Source organism: Rhinolophus hipposideros (assembly GCF_964194185.1).
Source record: "Rhinolophus hipposideros genome assembly, chromosome: 7".
Taxonomy (NCBI): Eukaryota; Metazoa; Chordata; class Mammalia; order Chiroptera; family Rhinolophidae; genus Rhinolophus; species Rhinolophus hipposideros.
The window spans coordinates 33,322,700-33,339,874 of record NC_138053.1 but is presented as its reverse complement, the minus strand read 5'-3'; the positions used below and the strand labels follow the sequence as shown (position 1 = coordinate 33,339,874).

General features: G+C 36.3%; 1 protein-coding gene across 1 annotated transcript in view; it reads right to left on the bottom strand.

Moving 5' to 3' along the window:
* Nucleotides 1–14,482: 14,482 nt before the first annotated feature.
* ST8SIA4 (ST8 alpha-N-acetyl-neuraminide alpha-2,8-sialyltransferase 4) overlaps nt 14,483–17,175 on the bottom strand; it is an 81,401-nt gene continuing 78,708 nt past the window's right edge. The window contains exon 5 of the mRNA XM_081054039.1: nt 14,483–15,886. Within this exon, the coding sequence (XP_080910165.1) occupies nt 15,604–15,886 (283 nt within the window). The 3' untranslated portion in view covers nt 14,483–15,603. The remainder of the gene's footprint in view (nt 15,887–17,175) is intronic.

Here is a 17,175-nt window from a genome sequence, read left to right as displayed (position 1 = left end):
CCCTATTCAGTGCATTGAACAGTGCACCCTGCGTGTGGTGGATAATCAACAAGTCCAAAATTAAGATTTAACAGAAAAATCAATAGAGGCTTCTAATTTTAAGGATATTCTCAGTGCAAAAAAGAGATTTCTGCAAATTAAAAATGTTAACATTTGGTTGGTTGGTGCTTTTGATTTGCTTTGGTTTGTTCCTGCCATTATAAGTTAGCTGGTGATGGCCTGACTTCTTGCCATGGCTTTATGGAAAGCGCACTGTGGCTTTTCCCCTGTGGCCTGGGCCGCAAGACCCTGGCATTCGGTATTTCCAGGAGTAGTTGTTCAGAGAAGATTTGTCTTCTGAAAAATAACAAGCTTCCAATACGCTTATTACATAAACCTTAACAGGAGCTAACTGACTAAATGGATACCTGAGAAATTTTCTTTTTCTTCTTAGGTACTGGAGTGGTGGTAGAAAAAAAAAAAAAAGGAAAAAAAAGGGGGGGGGGAAGACCCTCAAAATTTATGGAAAACAAAGGAAAGATAAATTGTGTGAGACAGAAATGACAAGGTAAATAGGTCCCTTAGACCTGAAACAAAATGTGAATCACTGCCTTTGAGGCTATCCATATTTTAGCAATATTGATAACATTATCATAACAACAGTTTCTTTAGTTGTGATCCAATGCTTCACTGCACATTAATTTTAAACATAATTCGTATTACCCATATATTAACGTCTTTTAAAATGTTAGAAACCAATTCATATTTAAATGCTGCCAGGTGTATAAGTTGTCCTAGGACAAGTGTGGCCTATTGATTACCCATCAGAATCACATTCTTCCCATGTGATTGCGTCCTTTCTGACCCGACTCAATGCAGCAGAAGACCTCCTCCAAGAACTGGCTTATCCCCAGAGCGTGGCTAAGCAGTGTGCTCACAGATACATCACCTACTGAAGGTAGGTTTACCTCACAGAATCACCCATTCGGGATCTCTCAGACCCTCGGGTGCACTGAGGTGTAGCTTTGAAAGGGTAGGTGACATTCTGCAGCTTATTGTGTTTTCACACAACGCAGCCCTCGATCATGTTGTCACTTCAGGAGACTCAGAGGACAACTTGACTTTTGCGGTCTTCTCAGCAATGAACAAAGAGTCACGTCTTGAATTTTCTGCCTTGATTGAGCAATATTTCACCTGGCTGCAAAGCTACCATATGCTACACACTTTCCAATTGCCTTTAGATTTCTTAAATGCATTTATAGACTGAGAACAAACAGAAGGAAAAAATGTGGTAGATGAAATGAAGTCTTTTTCACACTGCCCCTTTTATTATTGTGTTAGAAAAACCCAGGCTTAAAATAGATTGAGGTAGATTTATCTTTTAATGAAAATCGCCGGGAGGTTTGATGTCAAATATTCTTATCTGTTCCTCACTGTGTCTCCAATGCAAGACTCATTTGCAGCACTGACCTTGCGGTGTGGTCCCGGAGGGAGCGACAAGGACATTGTGGACTGACTGCCTTCAGAGGGACTTTTAGAAGAGACAATGAAGGCAGCACGCCTCCTCTTAGGCTCCGTTGTCCAAGGTTGTGCGTGTCAGCTTTTCCCGAGAGCAAAAGGCTGAACAGTTCAAGGGCATCGTGTATGGCAGAAAGGAGCAACTTCTCAGGGCATGGTTAGGAAACTGGCCTCAGCCGCTCAAGGCCATCTGCCGCACTTGCAGGCTTCAGGGCTCACCTGAACTGCAGGTTGGAGGTTAGGTGGGTCGATAGCCCTGGGTCCTTCCATACATTCCCACTGCCTGGCATTGTGCAGAGCAGCCCTGGAGGAACTCACTGCCAGGGCTCCTCATGGCACAGCACAGCCATGCAGATGTCTCTTCTTGCTGTAATCAAAGCCTCCCGACACCTGAATGGGCTCTCAGAAACCTGGTTAGCAGTACAACTGAAGCTGAAGTAGAATAATATTGTGTATCAACTATAAGTAAATATATATATATATATATTAGTAAATATATAAATATATATATATGTATATGTATATATAGTCATGGGAGGTAGAGTACAGTATAAGGAAGATAGTCAGTAGAACTGTATCAGCTATATAAGACGTCAGAGGGGTGGTAGCTTGGGCAAGGAGGGTTATCACTTTGTGAGAGGTGTAAATGTCTAACTATTATGTCTCTTTATATACCTGAAACTAGTAAAAAAATAAAATAAAAAAAGTCACTAAACACCTGTTTAGTGACTTTACCAATTGTTTCTTGTCTTAGTGTTTCACTACATGAACCACTGGGGTTTCTTTTTGTTTTTAATTCCTTCTTACATGAATTTCAAGGTTCATAACAGAGAAGAGGTTGGTGTTAGAAGGAATGAAAGCAGAGGTAAGAAGAAAAAGTAGGCAAAGGAATGGCATTTAAAAAAAGACTGTTGTCATTCAGCATTTCAACAAACATCTGTAAAAAAAAAACATCAAACTGGAGAAATACAGTAATGAGGATTTAATGTCAAAATAATTGTAATGTATGCTTAAATACACTCAATATGACAAAGAATTATCTTAATCTTAATCAGGAAATAGGTGGGGTCTTTTTAGTTTTATTCTATAAACTGCATAGCTCCTGGAAATAACTGTCTTCCAAGAGCAATAGCTAATAAAATTTAAAAAAAAAAACAACATGATGGCATCAGATGTCCTGGAGAACATAAATAGCATCACACTTATTTTTTAATCTCTCAACTGGAACAGTGTCTCATCTAGCTGGTCGTAATTAAAATACCATATATCTGTCTATTCAAATGGAAGATTTCCCATTTTATGTATATTACTGTACAATCACCTTACTATAAATGGATTCCATGAGCAAGTGGCAAAGCAAGCTTGAAGAACTGACGTGGGTGAGTACTTTGTAATCTATTACTCCCGAATGAAAGACTCAATGAAATTGTGCACTGCTGAACATTTTAAGGATTTTTGTAAATCGGTGAAACAAATAAATCTTCTGTATAGATATGCTTGTCTGGCTTGTACTTATTGTAGTAAAATCTACCCCTACCTTACTCTTGCCCTCCTTTTTTAATGATTCACAGAACCACTTAGCATCCAGCCAAGGATGGCTGAACAAGCTGGATTAAATTTTAACTTTTTTCCACTCACATGAAACTGGCAGCCCCCAAAACCTACTGAAGCCTCCCTGAAACTCATCATTGTCTAAAGAAAAAAAAGTGTCTTTATAGAGATGAAAAATAATGTTTTCTTTCCTCCTCTTATTGTATTTCTTCCTATTCTAAGACACACTCTAACTTCAATGCAATTGTGCCATGAAAATCATGTTCGTAGCTGGATCTGGTTCAAAAAATGTACTTCTATCCATATTAGTAAAAAACATATGAAGATCTTTTCATAGTAAAAACTTAAAATCCGGAACAATAAAACTAAAACTGGAAAAGAAATGCAGCCAAAATGATCAGGCTGGGCACAGATTTTCTACCCGTGTAAACTGGTGTAGAATGCAGCATGCTGTCCTCAGAGCTGAAAAGCATGCTTGTGTTCTATTCTTCGGAGGCAGGTCTATTAACAGTTAGTAGACCCTATATCTTAGATATACATAAAGGATCAGATCTCACATTATGAATGAAGAAAATATAAGCACTGCTGAAGTTATCAAACTTTATTTTGTCTCATTTGCAGAATGAAGTTTTGTAACAAAGATTAGAAAGTCTAGATTCCCCATTTATTGTTATTTTGTTTTAAAAGGTGACCCAGAATAAGCCAGATTGACTAGTGGCACCATGAGGTGGTTGAAAATGTTTGACACAAAGGAGGCATTTTATAATCCCATATTAACAGTGAACAAATGAATGAATGGTACCCTGAATTTAATTTATGATTATGGTGTGAGAAATGTATGAAAATGTGAAGGGTGAGCTCCACATTTTAAAGTTTACAACTCTGGATACTTTTTTGAATCAATACTCAATATTACACGGAATTCCAAATACACAATTATGAGTTTTCGTCATAAAGAATGGGTTTGTTGAATTAGACATGAAATGTTTTCCCACTTTCATTTCTTCATTGGCATTCAAACTTATGGATGTTAAGATTACAGTAACTATGAGTCTTCAAATATGTTTTTTTTAATGCTTCTTTCCCTCAAAAACTATTTTTGAGCACCTTCTGTGTGCCAGACACTGTTTTAAATGCTGAGAATATAGAAGTAAATAATGGGAGCAAGGCTTTCTACCTTCACAAAGCTAACATTCTAATAAAGGGAAACAGACAATAAGTAAGAAGTAAGTAATATATAGATATCAGACAGTGATGAGTGTTTGGGGACAAAAATAAAGCAGAAAAGAGATAGGTATACATTTAATATAACACAATTAGGAAAGGCCCACTGAGAATGTGACATTTGGAAAACGAACAGAAGAGTGAGTGAGCCATGCAGGTATCCAGAGGTAGAGGGAACACTCGGAAGAGGATACGGTAGTACAAAGACTGAGGCAGAAGCGTGAGTGATATGTCAGAAGAATAGCAAGGAGACCAGTGTGACAGGAATAGAGTGAAAGAGGGGCATCGTCACATGTGAGTGGTTCAGTGCTGCAGACCAGGTAGGGGCATGTTAGGGCTATGTCAGAGTGAGGTGGGAAGCTTAATACTCTCACTTGGACACAGAAATTTTATTTTAGCATGAAGGCTTATTTGACAGTTACTCTTTGGGAACATGAGTTCAAAACAAGGGTAATCCCCATGACTTCAACTTTCTGCCTAAGTCAGGAAGAAGGGTTTTATTGTATTTTGCCATATATCTGTCTATATTGTCAAAACCTCTGGGAGTAGGAATGTTTGATGAAAGGCACTGGAAATGCAGGAGAGGTCTAAATTGGGCCCAGAAGACCTAGATGTATTCCTGATCCTGAAAATCCTGAGATGTCTCCTTGGTACAGTAGGCTGATCACAGGGTGGGGTGAAGAAGAGGGTAGCAGCCAGTGCCTCTATGTCCAGGCCTTCTGCCCAGAGCCAGAATCAGGGCTGAACACCTGGTGTGCGAGTCATCAGGCAAATCTGGAGACCAAGGGGACGCAGCACTTACTTGGTGGTGATATAATAATTCTCAACACAGGAGACCAGCACTTCCTGCCCACTGAGCGCTGGGCGTCTGGATCTTAGAACAGGGCTTTGCCGGGGGCCCCTGTGTCCTCCTGTAGCTACTAGATCAATATGAACTAGCAGCATTCTTCCTTGAAAGGAGGACCTCACCTCCTTTCAAGGAAATCTTAAATGACATTTCGTATTCTGTCCTTTATGATGTGTAATATTCATTAAACTGCATGGCTAGTATATGGCTGTGTTCCTAATATCTAGAATCCCAGTCCCCTAACTAACAAAGGTACCACTGGCTCTTCTTTCCATTTCTCTCTTCAATCCATTTTGGAAATTTCTGTTTTCTGTATTCACAATTTAGACTCTGTTAGATTTTTAAATTCTGATTTCTAGTGGGGGAAATGTTTCTTCCAGGGATTCAATAAAGATCCCACAGAACTTGGAGCTAAGATTCCTACCTTATCAATTGGGTGCTTATGCCAGTGAGCCAATAGGCAAGGAAAGGTGTTATCATACTGGCAGGGATAATTGACGCTGGTCATGATAAAGAGTTAGAGTTAGTGCTGTCTGGTGGGGAAAGGGAAGAGGATGTCTGGGATCCAGAAAATTCATTGGGTGTCTCTTGGTGTTTCAGTGCCCAGAAATAACTCTGAGTGGACCACTGCAGCATTCAAAGTTTACCACAGACAAGTTGACTAAGGGCTCAGATTTCTTGAAGATTTGAATCACCCTTTAGGCAAGAAACCCACAAAGTAAGGGGGCTTCCAGAAAGAAGGGGATGGTAAATACCAGTTATGACTTGAAATGAGAGTTCACAGATGATGGGGCTATAGTTTCCAAACTAACCCTCTTATAGGAACTCTCCTATAAATTTCACAGAAATCAACCAAGTTGGAGAGTTTGTTGTGGATTGGAATTAACGGAAGGCATCAACCTATGCCACTAGTGGCACTAGAGGAACCATATTACACACCTTGTGCTCTGCCTCAACTTTTCTCTGCCTCACCCCTCATTCCAGTCCCTGGTCCATCCAACAATACTATACAGACAGAACCTCATGTCCAGCTGCATTGCCTCTTTTGCACATTGCTTGGGTGCTTCTCTGGCATATGCTCTGGGATACCTATGGGAGCTAGCTTAGAATTCACATACGTAACTCAGAAGTTCAGGGAATTTATGACTCCTAGGTAAACTCTCAGTTCCGGATAGGGACTGATGAACAATTGCTTCTTCTTACCGTCCCTTGAATCCTGTGACCCTTATCGTACATTTCCTCAGTTAGTCCACATGGGATTGAGCCTCCAGTATTCACAGAAGCAGTTAATTTGAAAACATATCTCTGTATAGGCTTTATCTCCTTTCACATTACAGACTCCCTGTGTCTTAGTGCCTTTAGGCTGCTATAACAAAATATAATAGACTAGGTGGCTCACAAACAACAAACATTTATTTCTCATAGTTCTGGAGACTGGGAAGTCCCAAATCAAACACTAGCCGATTTGGTGTTTGGTGAGAGCCTGCTTCCCGGTTCAAAGTCAGCTATTATCTTGCTGTGTCCCCCCATGGTGTAGGGGGTGCGGGAGTGATTGGGGGTCTCTTCTATAAATGCACTAATCCCGTTCATGAGATTTCTACCTCATGACCTAATTACCTCCCAAAGGCCCCACCTCCAAATGTTCTCATTTGGGGGATTAGGTTTCAACATATGAGTTTGGGAGGGGCACGGACATTCCATGTATGACAACCTGGTTCCCCACTTCTGCTTCCTGGAAGCATTGTCCTAGTAGCCTATTTTCATTAAAACACCGTTGAGCTGTGTTTTTGAGGGACTCTGAACTATGAATATGACATGAATATATACCTGCTTCTATGAATAGATTCCTTCATTTGATTATTATCTCCACCTGTCCATGTCTCTGCCAGTTTAAAAGCATCAGAACAGATAAGATATCTATAATTGTGGAGATAAAAGAAAACTAAAGAAAAGTCCGACAGAAACATGGTTTAGATGAGGACATAAAAGAAAGCATCTGCAGAGGAGATAGACGGTGTGCCATTGAATGAGAAGTAATATTAGAAGGTTAACATTCTATATCTTATATATATTCTATATCATATATATTCTATAACATTCTATATCTTAGAAATTTGGGGCAGGTGCATTTTCAAATTCTCGGATCATCCCAAAATGAAACTTAAAAGTTATGACAATTTGGAAGCATGTATTAAAGTGACAGAAATAAATCATATTAAAAGTCATTACTTGGAAGCAAATCCTAGACATTTTCTTTTATGGTGCATTCCTTCAAGCTGATAACATAAAGTAAATACTAAAACAGAAATATTTAGAAGTGAAGGATATTGTACAATGGATAATTTCAACAGGTCTGCAGTTATGTGGTTTTAGTGGTAAGTGTTCGGTGTAGTCTAGACTGCAGTTTTATTTAAACTTGTAATTCAACAATGATTCAGGGGAAGTGTGGTCAGGAGTATATACGGGGGTGCCAAAAAGTTGCTAAGCAGTAGTTTGCTGTAATCAGAAGTGTCTGGATGCTGATGGTAATCACTTTGAGTACCTCTGGTAATTGCAGAAGTCAGACGTGACTTCTATTCATCTTTCATTATCAATATATATTGAGTATTACAATTTTAATACAGTTTTCCTTTCTTAAAATATGTATATATATATATATTTTGGCACTCTCTCTTTCTCTCTCTGTCTCTGTCTCTCTCTGTCTCTCTGTGTCTCTGTCTCTCTGTCTCTCTGACTCTCTCTCTCTCTCTCTCTCTCTCTATATATATATATATATAATATGTATATATACAGAAATATATCTATCTATCTGTCTATCAATCTATCTACCTATCTATCTGTCTATCTATCTATCTATCTATCTATCTATCTATCTATCTATCTATCTATCTATCTATCTATCTATCTATATACAGAAGTACAGCAAGTACCTGCTCTTTGGGTCTCATGTGTTAATGGAGTATTGCTTGCTTTCATTTTACCACCTGAGTACAAACCATGCTCATTGTACCCTGTCCTCTGCCTGGCCTCCTCTATGCTCCCCTAACTCTGTACACTCTAGGAACAGAATACTGTCACCAAAGGATATGATTATTTATTTTCTTGTATGTGATTTCCATCTAAGTTTGATAACTGTGAGGAAAGGTATTCCTCAAGTTTAGTAAAGTGCCTAGTAGGTACTATTACTTTATAAATGTTGGATAAATGTAATCATTTATAAGGTAAAATATTTTTAGATTTTATATACCATCAGAATTTGCAAATATATCCTGAAAACGAGTTTATACATTCATATAAGAAAAACGTGGCATCATCGTCTATAGAATTAAATAAAATTACCCCATAAATGAATACAGAGTTTATTGATATAAAGTAGGACTAAGAATTATGTATATAATTATTATAACAACTCACAAAAATACTAGCAGTCTCAACGATGGCCATAGAATATCAGAGAGTATACTTATTTTTCTTTCGCTCAGCTTATATTTTACTTTTGAAGAGCTCAGCAAATAAAGACTTACAAAGGCTCATATTTTTAAAAAGAACAATATTGACATTCAGAGAGCCTTCAGAGGCATTTCTGTGTATAAGCACATGGTAAATATCAAAGTGTCGAGTCTGCAACTACCTTGTGACTGGTCTGTACCCGAGAGACAAATAATCTGTGTGAACACAACGACCTTCTGCCCAATCATGGAGATCAACTAACAGAGAATCAGAAGTGGAACAACTCCTGTGGTAGCGATCTTTCCTGGAAAACATCTGCTACCAGCTGAGTGTGTTTACGTTGTGGCAGTGCTGGCAGATGTGCTCATAGACAGCCCATCTGTGTGGTGATGGGAGGCTTGAGCTGGGCTGGACTGACAGTGGGGAGAGAGTGCACTGTAATATACTGAGAGGTTCTGGAAATGCAAATTAGGACCTCATTGCATGTTTTTTTTTTTTCTTCCTGTGCTATTAATGCCTTAAAGCTAACTAATCTCTGTGCACTGTTTAGAATGAGCAATAAAGTTTAGTTTGGGGACTATTAATTAGTTTAGCCATGGTATGATTAATATTTTAGAAAAGAGTAATTGTTACTATAAGAGTTACTATAAAAAGTTGAAAGAATAAAGGAATATGTCAGTTTAAAATAATTTCGTATTTGAAAAGATTGGGTCTATGGGAAAATAAAACATTGAATAAATCAGCATCAGCCTTTCCAAAAGAAGCTCTTACTTGTTTTCCTGTATTATTTGTTATATTCAGAAATGTTATCCAAAGTATATTCTGTAGAACATAATTTCATACTTGGTGGAAGTTATATACAAAATTATCTATGACTTTTTAAACAATAGAAATGTCTTTCTTTATTGCGAAATTTTTCAGATCTTTTTCTATGTCAGTATATTTTCTGAGTCTCCAAAGGAGAGATATACAGAATTGTCATTCACCGAGCACATTTTTGTTCAATATGTCCTGGATTAATATTCTCTTAAGTTTACTTGAGAAATTCTACTTTGGTGATTGAATCAGAAATTAGCAGTCTGGAAGCAAAAAAAAAAAAAAAAAGAGAGAGAGAGAGATTTTTATTGGTATTCAATTCTTTCACGTACTTTCAGATTCCAGAAATTAAGCAACTCAGCAACTGAAATCTATCTTTTAGGAATGGATCAAACAATAATTTTATTTTTATATTAGAGAATTCTTTTTTGTCTTTCACACGGTCCTGCAAAATGAAGCTAGTATATTTGAAGATCAACGTATTCTGATTTTCAGGAAGAGAAGGAAACTATTAGGTTGGTGCAAAAGTAATTATTTTTAACCTTTTAAACCACAATTACTTTTGCACCAACCTGAGTTTTCAAAAATTAACCTGAAATGGATGAATTTAGCCATATGCATAAGTTCAACCTTAAATATTTCTGTAAATAGTTGCTAATGGAAATGATTGAAATACCCAAATTCAATCAAAATATCTGTACAGGAACCTCACAATTAGACTTTAAAATAGTTGTAATGTAATAAATTTTGCAATACATAAAGTCAGATTCTAACACAAGCATAATCCAGCTTATATGAAAAAAAAAAAAGAAAAGAATTTGAGGCAACAATTGGCAGTTTATGCAGCACCATCAGGAGAAAGCTACTGACCTGGAAGGCACACATTTCATCATCAGACATGATTTACTATTTGAGGACAAGGGTCATTTATTAGACTTTTCCAATGCCTAAATTACATATCTCTCCTAGATACTCACCTATACACTTGATCTATGCTCAGTAAAACATAATGTATTTGCAAATTTAAGTTTCCTGGGGAATGTTTTGCCAGTTAAAAACAGGCAGCATCAAAATGTGATGGGTAAGATAGAGGACACTGAAGTCAGCCTGCTACCTGGTTGCAATCCTGATTCTCTCACTCCTGAGCTGTGTGACCTTTGGCTTGTCATGTAAACGCTCATTTACTCTCATCTCTAACACTGGGATATTTTCAATATCCATTTCATAGGCTCATGATGAGGTCTGATTATATCCCAAGAATAGATAGGAATGACCAACAGTATATGGATCTTTGAAAGTAAAAGTTAATTATGCAAATATAAATAAAATCTATATGCATCAACCATTGTTAATGGTTCACCATTGGTCTTTAGCAAATGTTTCAAAATTGCAGGATGCTAAAAGTGACCTCATGTACGAATTTCTGGAGAAAATAGTGCAAAGTCTGAAAACATAGACTAGCCAGTTTTAGAACGTCATTGAAGAAGATTTGAACATGTAGTTTTCCAGGATCATGTCCTGGAGGGTGAACTTGCCAACAATAGCCAGAGGGTGTAATGGCTGTTGAAATCGCAAAAATCAAAGGGTAGCCTTAAGAATGTGCGGTGTGGTAAGAAGCCATTGGCCTCTCCAGCCATGAAGCTGGTGTTACCACCGACAGCAGTCAGTAGGAATATAAATTGGATACAAATTTGGACACTCCATTCCTTCAACTACAAACAGAATGCACCACACAAATACATTGTTAAGGATTTCCTGATGTTCACTGGGCTTTTGATATTGTTCATATTCCTGTGCATACGCTTTAAATAATTTGCCAAATTGCCAATGGCTGTGGCTCAGAGGTAGACAAAATCACTAGCGAAAGCTTAGTAAAAACTATCACCATATATTGATGTATGAAGTGGAGTGAGGGTTTGGATATAGAGATAAGAGAACAATTGAAAAAAAAAAGATTTAATTTATTTTACAATTTTACAAATGATAAAACAGTAACATCCAATTGCTATACATAAACAATAGGGAAACAGTGTTGAACAGAATGAACTTGACCGAATAAACCTCCTATCTCAATTCCACAAATTATATAAGAAATATTCAGTAGCAATTATTCTGTGCAGCAATCCTATCTCTGTAAACTCTTTTTTTTCCTGCTATATACATTTGAACCACTTGTGCTTTTGCCTACACGCAGAAACAATATGCATTAAAAGCTGCTACTTAAATGGGAGACACTGAACCTGGGGCCACAATCTCAAAACTGTAATTCAAATACATTGCTTGAAAGAAGCTTGAAAACACATTTTTTTAATCTTTCTTTTCTTTCTTTCTTTCTTTCTTTCTTTCTTTCTTTCTTTCTTTCTTTCTTTCTTTCTTTCTTTCTTTCTTTCTTTCTTTCTTTCTTTCTTTCCTTCTTTCCTTCCTTCCTTCCTTCCTTCCTTCCTTCCTTCCTTCCTTCCTTCCTTCCTTCCTTCCTTCCTTCCTTCCTTCCTTCCTTCCTTCCTTCCTTCTTTCAGATTTGGTCAGACTGGACTCTTATTGTAACTTTAGGTTATGAACAATGTGGAATTCACTTTCAAAGTAGATTACTCTTAAAGCACATTAGTAACTGAAGTCTCAAAAGAACTTCTTTACTCTAAAGTGGTCTTATCTCCAGAGTGCTTCACAGTGCAGCCCCGGAAGATGTTAGCATAACACAAATCTAATGTGTGCATATTACAGACCCAGTGTGTATACACACAAACACACATATATATAACATTGTATATATGCACCACACATATCTATTTGTACTATATAGATATACCTATAGCACATATATAATAAAATTATTTCTAGGTGGGCTTTATTTGGACTTTCTTTCATTAAATGTGAACAATAACCCTCTCTCACTCAATTTTTAAAAGAATGGTATATTGATAATGTCTGTGGGGAAACTTTCAAACTGGTAGAGGTAACAACTAACTCTATTTAACTCTTCCTACACCCCTTCCATAATTATAGCTACTCCCAATAACCACGTGAAAACAACTCTTTTATGAACCAAATACCACATTGTGTGCATGAGGACTAACTGGCTCAATTAGAAATAAATTATTTTGTTCACCCTTTTCCTGTGTAGTAGCTTAATAACTAGTTGGTATGTACACTACCCATAACATTATTTAGAAGGCATCTATGCTCACTTCTATACCACCAATGCAAACATAGCATTATTTAAATAAATTGCTTTTGTAAGCATGTATGCAGAAATTCCCATTAGCAATCGATCTACATTTTATATGATATAGACTACATAAAGGCATTTAAATGCCCAGCACCTTCTTTCAGATAGAAAATCTTCCACGGTAATCTCATCAGTCCTGTGGGCTGAATCATTAGATTTGCCCAGAAAAATCTGATACTTGATTTTTTTTTAATTCCAGCAACTTAATATTAAGTATAGGACAGGCTGGGTAATGATGATGAAAATGTTTCCATGGCCTATTCATGTCAACAGCACAGTAACAATCACGTTCTCTGAAGGACAGGAATACTTCACAATCAGCTGCCTGAACGTTGCCAGGTACCCGGTTAAATCGTGAAGAAGAAATGAAAAATTAAAGTTGTGAACATATAATAGTTTCAAAAGAAAAGAAAAAAACAACCCAGATAGTTCAAGTATGTATTTATAATTTGATTCCATCACGATCCCTTTTGCCCCCTTCTTGGTTAAACCTCGATGTTTTTCCTTATTCTTGCTGTTGGTTAGCCTTCAGTGCGCTCCCTGCCCCATCCCTGTGGAAGGCCACCGCCAACTGTGGAGGGGGATAGATAGGAAGGTATTCAATAAGGAATGAAATGATCTTGAACAGTTTGCGTTCTTTGAACACTAAATGCCTTTCATTGAATTCACCCTTGAGTATTGAAAGTTCCCTGAGATGAACAAAAGTAGTCTCAGTCGATACTGAAGCCCTTTTTAGATGCCAAACATTTTCAGAACTGGGCAACGTATTTAGAGAACACAAAGCACAGGGTAACAAAGCAATGTGAAGCTAGCAAGGCACTACTCAATGTGTCTATGAGATAAACTTCAACGCACAGAACAGTGAGTGGCCGGGATGCCTTTGCTGTGGCATCCAAATTGTTTAGACGTTTGTTGAAAATGCAGTAAAAATGGCAAGGTACGTGGCTGCTGCTTTTTAAGACATACTATGAATGAGTTCTGAGATAGATTTGCCTATAAGAATTTACTTGTGATTCAAACATCTATTGAATTCAAATTAAAGGCTCCTCAAAAAATGTATCCCCAACTAATCGAAATTAAGGGTCTACAAATTATCTACCTTTGACTTGTTAAGTAAATCAGGCTTTTCAACTTTACGTTCAAGACATATGCCCAATTCTTTTAAAATTTCCAGTAAATAAGAGATTAATGATTAAAGTACATCATGTTTTCTCCATATTTAGCTATGTATCTCCTTTATGCATTGTATTTTGTTTCTTAGACACATGAATTCTCAAAAAATAGTCTTCTCTACCCCATGATTTACCGTATTTTAAAAATAATATACATATGATTAATTGAGAACTGTACTACAGTGAAACCCTAGTGTGTGTGTGTGTGTGTATATATATATATATATATATGTATATATATGTATATATATATACATATATATATATATATATTCCCCATGCTATTTTTCTTTACTCAGATTGCCTTGCCTAAGAAATAAGAAGTCATCTAAGTTGTTTCAAGGCAAGAGTAGAAGTGGGTGCAAAGCACTTCTGCTTTCCAAAGAAACAATTTACCATCACAATGACCTACCTATCATAAGTCACCAGAAAACTGGCCTATGGGTCAATTCATATATGCTAAAAAAATTTAAATCACTTTATTAATAATTTCATGTGCTTCTTTGAAAACACATTAATGTGATACCGTGAATAAATTTAACCACAGGAAAAAAAATCTGGTCAGTTTAATCCATTCAAAGTGCAAAATACTGACAGTTTCACTGTTAAACCTCTTAAAGTAAATCATCTCTGTCATGGAAACAACACTCTATTAGTCATCTTATTTCTGCACTAAGAAAATTTACTGATGACATGAAGAACATGCCAGTCTTTTTATTTGAATAATAAAGGAGAATATCAAAGAATTGGAAGTCATATCTCAGCCCTACCAGTCAAACACTTATTCTAAAGGGCAAAATGCTTCCACAAAATTATTATGAAATGTAAAAGCCGTGAAAGTCTTCCTTCAAATAACAATAAAGTTTGAGTTTGGAAAATTTAAAATATCTAGAGACAACGTTTCCATTAGTAGTATAATATGTCAATATACTATTTTCACGAAAGGAGAATGGTTTGTTGTGTAGAAACATCAGTATAATCTTTGGTACCAAAAGTATATATTTTTTCGGCTAATTTTACCATCTCAGATGACACAGGACATCTTTCCTTTAGAATGGCTCAAGATTACTGAGTAGTACAGTTTAGCTGGTACCTTCTACACCACTGGAAAAAAATCTGGAGGTTTAGAGTTGTGCAAAATACATTTTTTTTACAAAGTCATTGGGGTGATTGCTCTTTAAAAATATAAGAACTTTAAAAATGATTACTTGAAGATCGTTTGTCTGATTCACATGTGTCTTAGGATTTCTAAGCACCCCGATTCTCAAACCAAAAGATTGCAGAGGACAAACAAAAACAGAAACAGAAACAGAAAATTCATGATCAGACTCAGAGTCCTGACTGAAGGCATTTGCTTGAGTTGTTTAATCTTATGAGTTTCACTGCTCAAATCGTTTCCATCTTCATATCTGCTGACAAGGATGGTTAATTTCCCCATGGGAGGAGTTGTATTCCTGGGTTCCTCTTCTCATGTGCTTGTTGTTGCAGTGGCAGCCCAACAGCGATGAACATATTTGTTTCGTTAATAATGACGAGTGCATTGTTGGATCTTGTAAACACTACTAATTATACATTCAAACTGTATTCTTAGTGGAAGTGGCACTTACTAGGACCCTTGAAGTCAAAATGTTTAATTTTCAGAGCACTTTGCAGGTATTTCATCAGCTGGTAGTGGATTTCTCACGGATGTCCTTTATCACCTTTCAGGTAATTGGCAGATGCTGAAACCCAGTCTTGTTTTGGATCCTATTTTCAAATCTTAGGAAACATCTTCAGTAAGAAGTGCATATTCAGATTGTTTGTCTGTTTTCAAATGTGCTTTATTGCTTTACACACTTTCCGGTTGTCAGTTTCAGAGCGCCTCTGTTATGCAGCACATTTAATGTTTTAAATTCTAATGGCATTCTGTGAGGACTTGCATTAGAAAAGTACCTATATTTTAAGTCATCATAGTAATGATATTTGACGGCTTTTCCATTCAAATCCTTAGGGAATGGCCAGAATCCATACAGGTGAATTTCATCACAGAATCTTGTGGCAAGTGTATACATGAGGAGACCTGTGCTGGGTCTTTTGATGGGAACTTTGTTCGTCAGCCAGTAACTGGAAAAACAAGACACACACACACACACACACAGAGAAGAGAAAGATTTAGAGAAACATACCAACCAGTCTACACCAAGTATACTATGTGGAATTAAAGTAAATAACATTTGAAAAGTATCTTTATGAATAACATTCAAAATATTGCTGAAGACAATATATAGAGAGTGCCAAAAATGTATATAAATTTTAAGAAAGGAAACTGTATTAAAGCTGTAATACTCAATAATGTGAATACAGGTCACGTTTAACTTCTGCAATTACAAGAGGTGCTCAAAATGGTTACCATCAGTGTCCAGACACTTCTGATTATGGTGAATTACTGCTTGAGAAATGTTGACCAAAGTGACATCTTTCTTAAAATTTGTCTATATTTTTTGACACTCTCTGTATTTCTTAAGCACTCAGAAAATGTAATGCATTTATTTCCATTATACTAATTTTCTTGCTCAGTGTTGAGGTCAGATAAATAGCCAGGGCTTGGAATGTAGGGCTATTACTGTGTAATTTCATATTCATAATGAATTAGCAGTAATATTTATGTAATATATAGAGTAGACTCTCAGAAAAGGTTAAATATGACTGCAAAAATCACAATAATAAGGCAGAAATTAAGTAATTCTCCTAGAAAAAGAGAATTTGAAACTATGCCTATAGTTTTTCAAAACCTCTAATATTTCAATTAAAAATACAAACAAATATACGCGTTAGCTGTATTATACTGACATATTCAACTTCAATTGTCCAAATCACATTGTACTAAAGTAATTAAAACTATTGCCTGAACCCATAGAAGAACAACATAAAACACGTGTATTATTTTCAAATAGTTCACTATTTATGCAGTTTAACATTTTGTTAAATTGGTGAAATATATTTCAATGCTGATAAATACTTTATGCTATTTATTTTAAAAGGCAATAAAATATTTCAAAATGTTCAGATCCATCATTGTTACCAAACTGTTCACCTGAAAAGCCTGAAAATTCAGAAGTTAATCATCACCTCTGATGTTAAAGGTGGTTTCCAATACTTCTTGGCATATTCATTAGCTTATGTGGAAACTCTGACTTTCAAAGTTGTCCATTTATAAATAGACTAAATTTTTAAAAAATGTTATTTTATTTTTGTTTTTATGATTATCTCCTATTCAGGAAAATATATACCCTGCCATCCAAAAGTAAGGAGAAGATTATTACCTTCTGGTTCTTGCTGTATTTAAACACCTGCCTTAGATTTTACATAATCTTATTTTCTTTTTCCTTTTATAAAATAATTTATGAAGCTTT